Source organism: Malus domestica, chromosome 01 (genome assembly GCF_042453785.1).
Source record: "Malus domestica chromosome 01, GDT2T_hap1".
Classification (NCBI taxonomy): domain Eukaryota; kingdom Viridiplantae; phylum Streptophyta; class Magnoliopsida; order Rosales; family Rosaceae; genus Malus; species Malus domestica.
In genome coordinates this window covers 11,241,706-11,254,981 of record NC_091661.1, presented here as the reverse complement: position 1 = coordinate 11,254,981, position 13,276 = coordinate 11,241,706, and the positions used below count along the sequence as shown (strand labels likewise).

Sequence of the window (13,276 nt, the reverse complement as noted above, 5' to 3'; positions counted from 1 at the left end):
GTGAAGGCAACTGGTGAACATCTTCAGTTTGTATAAACAGCACTGTCGCCGTAGAATCAGCCGATCGCGAAGCACCTTCAGTTTGGATAAACAGCACTGCGTCAAGGCCGACTGGTTATCTATCCAAGTCTCGGTAGATAAAGACTTTCGGGTCTTTATTGGCAGCATCTCATTAGCCTTTTCGGCGAGATGAAGTGTTATAGTTTACTAGGGCTTGGCACATTGAACGCCTAGTTGTTTTATGATTAGATACTCACAAGTTGGATTTAGAGTTCGGCATTATGATGGTCAAACCACATTTACGATTAAAACGTTCATCTGCTTTGAATACTTGTGTCCATATAGTCTGGTGTCAATTCGGCCTGCTTATACTCTTACAAATATAATCACCGTGACCAAATCCGACGCCAACGGATTGTGAACTTTGTAGAACTAGCAGCCTTGTCTTCAGGCTTTAGAACCCAAAGGTCAAGACGTGTTCCTTCCTCGGCCGCAGTCGCAAGATCGAAAAGTCAACTGCGCGCTCAACACAATATCAACACATTTTACTCCTTGGCCGAGCTCAGCCAAACAGTTAGCATGCCCCGCATGAACCGAAAGACATAGTTAGCTCATTAGTTATTCGGCCTGCGCGCTACATAGGCTTGGTAGTTTTTAGGGTCAACACATGTAAACTCTTACATAAATGAAAACTTCTCTACCTTCATGAATGTAGCCCAACTTAAGGTGAACTGCTTATGCCTTGTGTTTGTTTTCTTATCCCTTATTTCTTGGCCAACTATCTTCACTAGGTGACCGAAGCAATTTTACAAAGATCACTTCTTAACACTTTACGTTGATTCGAAGTTAACTTTTACCTAGAAAAACTTGTGTGGGGCTTTGCTTGCCATTGGATTTTGCTGAGTGGCATTACAATCCAATCAAAACTCGCCACGTGGCAAGTCTTAAATATTATCTTTTATTATTTTTCTTTAATATTTAAAACTCCCATAATTATATTTCCTATTAATTGATATACACCATAAGATTAATTTAAGATTTCATTTTTACTCTGATCTCCTCTGTCTCCCCTTTTTCTTCCTAAATTCTCTCTCTGCCGGCTTTTTCCCCACTCTGTGCCTTTCCTTCCTTCATAAGAATAATGGGAAAGAAAAAAAAACTATCTTTTCCATCTATAATGAAATAAAAATATGATATAAACCTATACTTCTTCTTCTTCTTCTTCTTCTTCCCAAAGGGAAAATTTGGGAAGAAAAAGAGGGGAGGGGGAGAAGAAAAAATAGACATCAAATTAATCTCATGTTGTATATTAATTAGTAGGAAAAATAATTATGAGAATTTTAAATATAAAATAATGATAAAAAGCAATATTTAAGACTTGCCAAGTGGCAAGTTTTGATTGGAACTTCCCAAACGGAAAATTTGGGAAGAAAAAAGGGGAGGGGGAGAAGAAAAAATAGACATCAAATTAATCTCATGTTGTATATTAATTAGTAGGAAAAATAATTATGAGAATTTTAAATATAAAATAATGATAAGAGGCAATATTTAAGACTTGCCAAGTGGTAAGTTTTGATTAGAATGTAGTGCCACTTAGCAAAATCTAATGGCAAGTAAAGCCCCACACAAGTTTTTCTCCAACTTAAGGTGAACTGTTTATGCCTTGTGTTTGTTTCCTTATCCCTTATTTCTCTGCCGACTATCTTCACTAGGTGATCGAAGCAACCTTGCAAAGATCACTATTTAACACTTTACGTTGATTCAAAGTTCACTTTTACCTAAAAAAAAATATTTCATTTAAAGGAAGATGACAAAGTAAAGATAAAAGGTTAGTGGTGATAGAAAATATTAAAATACAATTTTGCCTCGTCTATTTGAGTGATAAATACGAGACAATTAAATGGGCAACATACCACGCTAGCTATCATGGTACCATTTTGTCATTTTGTTTATGCATACAATTTAAGATGCTTTTAGTAGTTTGAAACCAATCATTGATAAAAATTATTTTAAAAGTACTTTATAACAAATGAAAACGGTTTTGGTCAAAACTGTTTTGGAACCAATCATTTATCTTTTAGTTGAGTGGTAATCAAGTCTTTTTGCATCACTTTTTTCTTGAATAATGAAATACAATAAATTCAATTTAATTCATAAAATTTAAAATCAATTCAATCATCCTCAATTTATGTGTTGATTTATTTATTTATTTTTCTTTTGACAATATGTGTTGATTTATTTATTTATTTATTTTTCTTTTGACAATATGTGTTGATTTATTAATTTCAGTCAATTTCTCATTTCCTTCGTTCCGCTCCCCCCCCCCTCTCTCTCTCTCGCTCTCTCTCTCAACTCAACCTTCATTTTGTTCATGCTCCACTTCCGAACAAAACCCTAAGAATTCAACACATACACACACACAGCGACGCGGTGAGCAACTCAGTTGTCAATGGCATGCGAATCGTTGACTTGAATCGGAGAGAGAGGATCTGAGTCGTCGGCGACATAATTTAGATTGTGTATTGACTCGGTCTGATGGGTGCTGCGGGCTCCAAACTCGAGAAGGCTCTCGGCGACCAGTTTCCGGAAGGCGAGCGATATTTCGGACTCGAGAATTTCGGCAATACTTGCTATTGTAACAGCGTTTTGCAGGTTTCTCTTCCGCATCCTTCAAATTCAATCGTTTTATTTGTAAAATTTTAAAATTAGGGTTTTGATTTTATAGAAGTTGTGTAATATTTGTTGTAGAACGAGAATTACGTGAAGCATACGCAAATTTTGAGCTGTGGTTGTTTCGAAATTGAGTAATGGCGCAAGTTAAGTAAATCGGATTGGATATTGTAGTTCAGCTTGGAGAGTTGCCCAATTAGGTGTCGTTTTGTGGCTGTTTATGGTCGTTTAGCTTTGACTTGTTAGCTAGTTTAGCAAGTGCTTGGTTTGGGGTTGAGATTGTTGTAGCATTCTTTAGTAACATTAACCGTCTGCTTCCCAATGTTATCATCAATTTCACAATGCGAGCATTTTCTGTTTTTCTATTCAGTTTTCCAGTGGTGCTGAAAATTTTATTTCTGGGTTCCGGGTGAACTTGTTGAAATGCTAGTGCATCGTGCAATAACCAGCTTCTATTTTGTTTGTCTGAATGGATGAGCACTGGGTGGAATGCCTTTTAGACACTCATATATTTCCAATTTACTGCAATTGGGATTCTTTGTCTTGAAACTGAATATTTTATAAATGAAACCGCGTACCTTTTGAGGAAGATGATGTACTGGGAGTGATGGTGGACACGTGGTAGAGATGGAAATCTTGAAGTCTGATGTTTGGTTGGGTATGCGACCGGATTTTTTAAGTGCGGATTCTGGTGGTTGTTTAAGTGGCGAGTGACATTCTGGTGATGAATGTGGTGGTGATTGCGTGTCTTGTGAGGTGGCAGTTTGGTCGAGTTCTGGGGCTTCTGGTGGAAGGTCTCGTGGTACAGTATCAGGTGCAGTCATTGGTGGGGGCGTAGGTGGTGTGGCCATGGTGATGGTTTGGTTAGTGATGTTGGTGTGAGGCTGATCAGACTCTGTGAGTTGTGGTGTGGGAAGGACTGCCTCATCTTAGTGGTGATGAGTTGTTTGATTTTGAAAAGCAGAGGTATTTTCATAGGGGATAGCCGTCAAAAGTGCACCCTATAACCCTTTTGACCTAGAGGATAGCCGATAAAAATGCAACTGCATGCTCGCGATATTCCAACTAAATATGCCTATTTTACAATTGGATTCTATGAAACATTATTTAAAGTATAAATCAATGCTTTAAATCCTATTTAGATTGTTGGAAACCATTTTTTCTCAAGTAATCATCACCTGCTTATCCTTGTTTTTTTTTGTAACGCAGGCACTTTATTTTTGTGTTCCGTTTCGTGAGCAGTTGCTAGAATATTATTCCAGCAACAAAAGTGCTGGGGATGCAGAAGAAAATCTGTTGACATGCTTGGCGGATTTGTTTACACAGGTAACAACTATACTAGATACATATGGCATTTGTACCTTTATCTAATCAGCAAAGGTGGGATTTGCCATATCAGGGCTGCTCTCCATTTGTTTTTGAACTATTTTTTTTGTTACCTCCTTTCCTTTTCTGGGATGTTACTGTAACTGTATGGCCCTCCCTACTCTGCTGTTCTGCCATGTTTTTGTTACTGGAAAGATTATCGTTTGCCAAATACATGAAGGTGTATCATGGGAATAACAGATTTTTCTTTCCCGTGTGTCATTATCAAATCCTTTTATCTCATATACACGAATGAAGATTGAAGCCAGGAGTACATATGGCTCTTGAATATTGTGCAACAAAGTCTCCAAAGATGTATTGCTAGTTTCTAATTGGTGTTCATGCCATGGAACATATTTCCTTGCCCATTGTTTTAGTCATGGTGCTGGGATCAACAGTTGGTTATTCATTTGTTGTAGATAAGTTCACAAAAGAAGAAAACGGGTGTCATTGCTCCAAAGCGTTTCGTACAAAGATTGAAGAAACAAAATGAGCTTTTCCGTAGCTATATGCACCAGGTATGTCTTTCCTCCTAACAACGAAATGTGTTCTTCTCCTGTGGCATGCAACTTCCTAGAAATTTATATCTGAAACATTGATAATTTTTTTATTTAATAATTGTAAAATAGTATTAATAAGGATATTGATTAGAAAAAATAGCATTATTATCCATTGAAAGCTTGAGCACAAGCCTTGTGAGATAGGCCCTAATAGTATATCCATAGTGATGGCTGCCCTTTGGAAGTTAAACGTAAGTAATTTAACCTTCTTATCCTCGTAAGTTTTGAAGTGGTTTGTAGAATTGAACTGTGATGAAAATTAAATGAAAGAATTGTAAATCGTTGTGTACAGCAGAGCTGGAACTCTTTGTAAAGGCTAAACTTTTGCGACAATCAGAAAATAGTTGAAAACTCGCAGTTTTGAAGTCTTATAATTGTTGGAGTTTGCTCACGACCTTTTTTTAAATGTTGTTGACATGGATGGCCAAATTTTGCATCTGGGGTTTTTACAGAAGTTTCTTTATAATGTGCAAGGTTTGTGAATGTAGTTGTAAATGCCTTTTCTATTATGCAAATATATATATGTGATGTTCCTCCTGGTCGTTGTTACAATGGTCTCAAAATCTTTCTTTGAATAGTTGAAGAGAATGTTACTTACATATTTCCTGACTTGTTACTAAAATATTTTCAGTTCTTATTTAATTATTACACAAAAATGATGTTACATAAGTGTAAATGTTTTCTATCTTTTTCATTCTGGTTTTGTAGGATGCTCATGAATTCTTAAACTTTTTGTTAAATGAACTTGTGGACATACTGGAGAAAGAAGCCCAAGCTGCAAAAAGTGATCAAGAAACTTCTTCACCTCCTGAAAAAATGGGAAATGGTCCGAAGAATGTTCAGGCCAATGGTACTCATAAAGATCCCTTAGTTACCTGGGTGCACAAAAATTTTCAGGTGATCTAGCTCTTAAAAGTCATATAAATATACCAGTTTCCTTGTGTTTAATTTTTAAGTTTATGTGATAAGATCACCACGTTCCTTTCATTTGCATGCATGTATGTATTTATACTTTGTTGAATTGCTTGCTCGTTTTTATATAAGACATTTTGCCGAGATTCTGTGTCATCTGTAATCGATGAATTAAGGGACACTTTGGAAGCGGTCCGTAGTCAACTCACCTTCTGTAGTCAACTCAAACTTTAGACCAAAACCTTATGTGTTCTAATTTTTTTATTCAAGTCCTCAACTCTTAGGACACCATGCCATTTGTCTTTTTCATTTCAAAACTGTTTTTGATATCATTTAAAGCAATTTAATCTAGCAAAATTTGTTTTGAAAAATATCTAACAAAGCAATTTAAAGCAATTTAATTCCACAATTTAAGGGGATTTAAAGTCCCACATTTTGTGGCATGTAAAAAGCCTCCCAAGAGCCAAAAATGTTAGAAGCAATGTATAGTTGCATTTTAAAAGAATGTATCCATCCATAGATTTCACACATATATAATATGGGTACAATTCCAATAATCATGGGTACATATAATGAATTAATATACCGATGTTAGTATGGGTAGATTCTGAATGATCGATCAAAAGGCTTATGGATACATAACCTACAACAACAACAACAACAACAAAGCTTTTTCCCACTAAGTGGGGTCGGCTATATGAATCCTAGAACGTCATTGCGCTCAGTTTTGTGTCATGTCCTCCGTTAGATCCAAGTACTCTAAGTCTTTTCTTAAGGTCTCTTCCAAAGTTTTCCTAGGTCTTCCTCTACCCCTTCAACCCTAAACCTCTATCCCGTAGTCACGTCTTCGAATCGGAGCGTCAGTAGGCCTTCTTTGCACATGTCCAAACTCATTTTGTGTACGTGTTGATGCTTCACCGCCCAACATTCTTTGCCATACAGCATCGCCGGCCTTACTGCCATCCTATAAAATTTTCCCTTGAGCTTTAATGGCCTACAATGGTCACACAACACGCCGGATGCACTCTTCCACTTCATCCATCCAACTTGTATTCTATGGTTGAGATCTCCATCTAATTCTCCGTTCTTTTGCAAGATAGATCCTAGGTAGCGAAAACAGTCGCTCTTTGGTATTTCCTGATCTCCGATCCTCACCCCTAACTCATTTTGGCCTCCATTCTATGGATACATAACCTACAAATGAAAAAAATATTGTACCCATTACATAGTACTCTGAATCTGTGTGTTTTGTATATATACAATTGGTTATTTTCCAAATGAGTAGTGCATGAAGAACATTGAGAGAGGGCAAAGGAGAGAGAGATGAATACCCAGCTTTGAATACCAATTGTTTTTCAACAAAGAAATTTGAAAATAAATTAGTTATTTATTTGAATTTAAAATTACAATTTTTAAGTTATAAAATAAAATAACTGACATGAAAATACTTATGTGTACAAAATCCAGGGACTTTGATAAAAAAAAAACTGAAAACTAATAAGGCTTCAATCTTAGAGCATTGGTAACTAAGGATCGAAACCTAATTTTTCCTTGAATTAACCATGTTACCAGGTTGCACACTTTATCTTTACTGCTCCTTTGTCTTATCAAAACAATCAGTAGGGTATCTTTACCTTTACCTTTACCAGTTTGCAAATGCCTTATCTATTCCACAAATTTATAAATGTGATGTTCCTCCTGGTAAATTTATATAAGCACAATGGTATCTATGGTAATGCTTAATGCTGTGGCCGATGTTTATCTGCTTAGTAACTCATTACCTTTGTATTTTACATTGTCATGCAATAACCGAAATATTGCTCCATGATTCTGCTGCTAAGAATCTCATAATATTCCATGGCTATTTGAGTCAGGGTATACTCACCAATGAAACAAGGTGCTTACGGTGTGAGACAGTGACTGCAAGAGATGAAACATTTTTTGACTTGAGCCTGGATATTGAACAGAACAGTTCAATAACGAGCTGTTTGAAAAACTTCAGTTCCACAGAGACATTAAATGCCGAGGACAAATTTTTTTGCGACAAGTGCTGCAGGTGGATCTCCTTCTCTCAAATTTTCTTCATATTCTTTCTTTTGTTAATATATGATTCGCACTTTTCTGTTTTCATCAATGTTTTAGAAGGCTCGCCTCAGGGCGCCTAGGTGTCCTCTGAGGCTGGGCATGAGGGTTGCCGCCTCTGTTTTGAGGGAGTGGGCGGAAGGTGTCCCCAAAGCCGCCTAGGCGCGCCTTAGGGGTTTTTTTTTTTTTTTTCAAACTCCCAAACCCAAATTTTGGGTAGGTTTTAAAATGCCTCATACACCTCTTCCTTGCACTATCGTCTCTTTGCCTTTTTTGTCTGATTTTTTTTTTTTTTTTATATAATGGATGTGTGTGTTGTCTGCGTGCATTGTTATATGTGTGTTCATTGTGCTTTTCATCCTCTATATTATATATATATATATATATATATATATATATATATAATATGTATATGTATGTGTATATATTTATAATATATGTGTGTGCTCAGGGTGATTATTGATTAATAATCTTCTTATTTTTAATATAATATATGTGTACGCTTAGTGTGTATTAAAAAATTTAGGTCCCGTAAGGCTTCGTCTCATGCCTAGGCCGGGCTATCCCTCGTACACCTCGTCCACATCTCACACTTTTAATACATTGATAAACTGGGGATGGGTTATTACCATAGTACCATTGTGGTTATGCTGGTTTACATAAAGCTCTAAGCATATACTCTAGATAATGTTCTGTAATTTCAAGAGTATTTTGGAAATCAATATCACTCACTACGAAAATTTGAGGTTAACTGTCCATTCTCAAAAGAACAAAACTAAGCAATTGGTAATTCCTAAAATAATAGGGGTCGGTTGCCATGCGTGCATGTATGATAAAATTGGGGGGAAAACTGTTACTTCCATTATTTATATAGCAAGGATTCCCTTGGCCAGCCTGATAGCGGACAAGTTATGCTTTTCATGATATGCAGCTTGCAAGAAGCGCAGAAGAGGATGAAGATAAAAAAGCCGCCTCACATCCTTGTCATCCATCTTAAACGGTTTAAGTACATCGAGCAGCTAGGCCGTTACAAGAAGCTATCTTACCGGGTTGTATTCCCGCTAGAGCTGAAGCTGAGTAACACAGTTGAGGATGTAGAATCTGAGTACTCTCTATTTGCGGTGGTTGTCCATGTTGGTAGTGGGCCAAACCATGGACACTATGTTAGCCTTGTGAAAAGCCATAACCACTGGCTATTTTTTGATGACGAGAATGTGGAGATGATTGATGAGTCTGCTGTGCAAACTTTCTTTGGGTCGGCACAGGAGTATTCGAGTAATACAGATCATGGATACATCTTGTTCTATGAGAGCCTCGGCACCAGTAACAAGAGTTAAGACAACGGCTCGGGATTTAAGATGGTTGGGTATTTCTAATCATTTGGACCTTTTCGCTTCTGTTTTTTTGTTTACCATCTCTCTTTTCTTCTTTTTCTTCCCTTTTCAACCTGTGGCCAGAGCTGTCGAGATGATGATATGGGTTGTGAAAAATGTATACTTAGGCGGTTCGCGTGTACAGCGGATGGTGGAAGCACACCATTCTTTTTTTCCTTTCTTTTTCTTTTTAACAATAAGGAAAAGAGTAGTGTATATGGTGAGAAATTTCAGACAGTATTCGTCACGGTTGAGAACATTAAACACTAGAAATGCCATGAAATCGGAATTTGCTCATCGCCATTTTCTCCTGGTGTACATTTCTTCTTTTCCACGGGTTCAATTGTGCAGGTGTTTTGTTATTGTAGTTTATAGCTTAGTACTTGGTTCTCTTTGCTGTTGGTCAATGAATTGATTTTGACCTGAATCCGATGTTACAGGATATGGCTGTGCAATTTGAATTCGTTAATCAGTTTATGATCTAAATCCAATAATCAAATTTGATTTCGACCTGAATCCGATGTAACAGGATATGGCTTTGCAAATTTCAATTTGTTAATCGGTCTTATGATCTGAATCCAGTAATTAGTGTATATATCATTTTCTGTTGTATGTATAATTTACTAAACTATAATAAGAACAGAGGGGGTGCGGCAATAGTCGAGAAAAAGAGAGGTGTAATTATGAGGGATGTGTTATTCCACCCTATTGTGCCTTTATTTATAGTAATAGGGAAGGTTTAGTCCTTACCCTAATAAGATTACAACTCTAATAGGATAATATCTAACCCTAGAGAATATTCTAAGATATCCCTAGATATATTAAATTTACACAATCACATTCCTAATCTAATAGGACTGCAACCACTTTCCCTTGAGTGTGTGAATACTCAAACAAATGGCGCATTAGGTCTTCAGCGATGAAATAAGTACAGTCGATGAAGTCGTCGGCACAATGATTGAATGCGAATTTCAAATCAACGAAAGAATGTATAAAAGGTAAAACTCACAAAACCTCGCTATGGTGAAACCCAAGGTGGGATAAAAACCCCTATACTAAGGAGAAAAGTGAGAAGTTGCATTGAGTCAAAACTAAACGTCTTCTGGACACAAGTAGAAGAGCTCACAAGGGTATGATCAGCCCAGGATAGGTGCCTCGTCCAAACCTAGTTAGGTAGCAAAAACCCAGTGCGAAAAAATGCTCCTAATCGTAGGGAAAAAGAGTAGGTTAAGATCAAGTGAGTATACTTCTAGATACTCCTCCTGAGTTTGACAAAACTTCCAAATGAGAACCATAAGCATTGCATATGAATAGTTAGGCATACCAATTCCTTGGACAAGCTTCTGGAAGGTTGACTTCAGCAGTGACGTCGTGTAGAGGTCGGCAAGGTTATCTGGGATCGGCTTGCATGACTTCAATCTCTTGATGCTTTGCTGATGTGAATGTAGACGCAATATGTCTTGGCGTTGACTTCGTTGATGTATTATGTCTTGGTCAGGTTGATACATGCGGCATAGTCTTCATGGATCGTCGTTAGGACTCAACGATAGATGAAAACAACAAGTACTTCGAATATGCTCAACATGAGCTCTTAATCGTGTCTCAAGTGTGGCGTAGTGAAGTAAGGTGAGTTTTGGAACAATTCAAAGATTTAGCAACTAAGGTCATATCATGGACCTCCAAGATATTGCGATATCCCTAACGGTAAAGACATAACCATTTGGGGATGTTCCTTGTGCGGGTTTGATAAGTAACCAGCATCAGCATAACAAACAAGGCAAGCATCATTCCGGGGATCAAAGGGGTCAAATCCGCTCGGGATGCATTGGGATTAGCCCAAATCCGTAGTACCCTTCAGGGTAGCAGAAAAACATCTTTAATACCAATTCAGCAGTTATGTGTAAGCGCGATGATGCATCCTTACCAATAGATTAACAACGAAGAAGATGTCCTATCTAATGCAATGAGCTAGGTACAACAAAGCACAAAGTTGAACTCAGATATGGAACTTCATATTCCATAACCTCTTCAAGGGTCTCATTTGCATATAGCTTATGGAAGATCATAGGTATACTCAAAGGTAACACTTTCGGGGTGTAGCTCGACTAGTAGACCAAAGTACCGTCAGAACAACGCTTGAACTTCAGGTCAAGGTATAAAAGAGTTATCCCAAGATCCGTCATCTCAAATTCCATCTTCAGGTGCGAGGCAAGTTTCTCAAGCTCTTTTACTGTCTTAGTGAGATCCATGTCGTGAACATAAATTGTAACTCTAGCAATTCGGAATAAGGCTTCATAGTTTAACACGCAAGGGCGTAATTCATATCCCTGACTGATCAAATAATCACTTAGACATGTATACCACATCTGTCGAATTGCTTCAATCTGTAAGTGAACGCCTTCAAATGAGTTAAGAGTGTGTTCCGTGGTTTAGAACTATTTGAACCAGTCCATGTAATTCTTCGAGAACTTACATATAAATCTTCATAGCAATATCCCCATGGAGAAACACTAACCACATTTCATACTGCTGTTGTCAATCACAGGGCGTTTGAGAGAAACCTTGCGTTGCAAGGTGTGCATCATATCGCACTATTTCATTTATCTCAGTACCTTGGGCAATGTAGGAACGATAAGTCCAAACACACTTTGGTAAGGAATTTAATCTGGATTGTAATTTCAATTGTCCAATCAGTTATACGTTGTCACTAATCAACAAAACACGGTTCGATATCATCGCTTTTCATTTATGTCGGTAGCTACCATATAAGTGAAAACATCATCATTGATAATCTCAGTCCAATTCCATTATCTCATCCAAACTAGTATACTAGACTAAGAACTTCATTAATCTTATGAGATGAAAATGATTTGAGACAGCGATCGAGTATGGATTCATTATGTGTCGTGACCTTCCTCTTCTAAGGAAATGAATCCTATGAATCGAGTGATCTGTCATGCTTCAAGCCGAGACATATTGATTGGTTATCTGCTTGTGTACCGGACCCTCTAACAAGGGCAGCCAAACCGTCCAATAGGAGCGGCACACCCTTCGAGGATGTTGACTTAACATCCGTTAAGTATGTCTATCATTGCAAGCATGTTTGCAGTTGGTATATGATCTCGTCATTTTAGCTAGATCAGAGAAATTCGTCGGGAGAAAGATTCAGAAAGCTAGAATTCATCGCACTTGTGCGGTACGGGGATCGAGATGAGACATAGTGGGCAACATCCACACAAATTCGCATCGTTCTACAGGAACGTTGACGTTCTTATCTCCCCCTAACGGCAAAAAGACTATCTCATTGAAGTGACAATCCGAAAATGAGTGGTAATGAGATCGCATGCAAGGCCTCTAAAGAGCTAGTATGAAGGAAAATCATGATCGACAAAGATTCTCTTCCTTATGTGAGGACCTATATTGGTACGTTGCGGTGGTGCAACTTGACACATGGAATGCAAACCCAAAATGTGTAAATTGAAGCACCAGGTTCATACCTAGCAACAAACTGTAATGTCAAAAATGGTTGGGTGGCAATGGGCCTCAAGGCAGACCAACATAGCTGCATACAAGATTGCATAACACTAGATAGAATCCGAAAGCTTGGTGCGTTTACCAATGTTCAGGCAATTATTGAAATTGCGCTTTATGATTGCTCTGCGAGCCTATATTAGGGTGAATATGGGAATTCGATGTCTAATTACAATCCCAAAAGAAATGCAATATTTATCGAAACATCTTTGATATAAACTCTCTGGCATTATCCAATCTTCTAGACTTTATGGGATAAGTAGGGTGGCGAACCCTTAAAATTGGTCAGGAGGTTTAGTAGCAATGTGTGGACAAACATGTGATCAGTTTGTCGATTCATCAGCCAAAACCATAAGTATTTATATGGTCTGCATTTTGGTTAGATTAGTCCACATATATTCTATCCACTGTGAAAAGAGGGTCGTTTCATATCTTTGCTAGGGATGATTTAGAAATCAACTTCCCAACGAGTATGCTTAGGAAAGTGTACTTTTAGGCACAAGATCCTTACTTCGGGTAAGAAGATGCGATGTGGCATCATTGTTCGACCTAAGTGTCCCAAAAGGTCGTTTCAAGACAAGTAAACTGCTCAATCACCAAGTTCTAGGCCGGCCACATGTGGCGTGTTCCCAGTTGGAAGGCAGCCCATTGGCCCTAAAATAAAGCTTCAGGCTTATTTTTGGAGGTGGTACAAAGATATTCTACTCTATTTTCCATCAGTGGTTTCATTCATGATCATTGTCATCTCGAATATCATTAAAACTCAACAACATTCTTTCATAA

At 37.7% G+C, this 13,276-nt stretch overlaps 1 protein-coding gene across 1 annotated transcript; it reads left to right on the top strand.

Annotated features, from left to right (window-relative positions):
* Positions 1-2,259: 2,259 nt before the first annotated feature.
* LOC103433135 (ubiquitin carboxyl-terminal hydrolase 4) lies at positions 2,260-9,265 on the top strand. The gene is made up of 6 exons (XM_008371403.4): positions 2,260-2,652; positions 3,880-3,996; positions 4,455-4,553; positions 5,304-5,492; positions 7,382-7,563; positions 8,521-9,265. The coding sequence occupies exons 1-6, from the start codon at positions 2,536-2,538 to the stop codon at positions 8,924-8,926; spliced, it is 1,110 nt and encodes a 369-aa protein (XP_008369625.1). The 5' UTR covers positions 2,260-2,535; the 3' UTR covers positions 8,927-9,265.
* Positions 9,266-13,276: the final 4,011 nt, after the last annotated feature.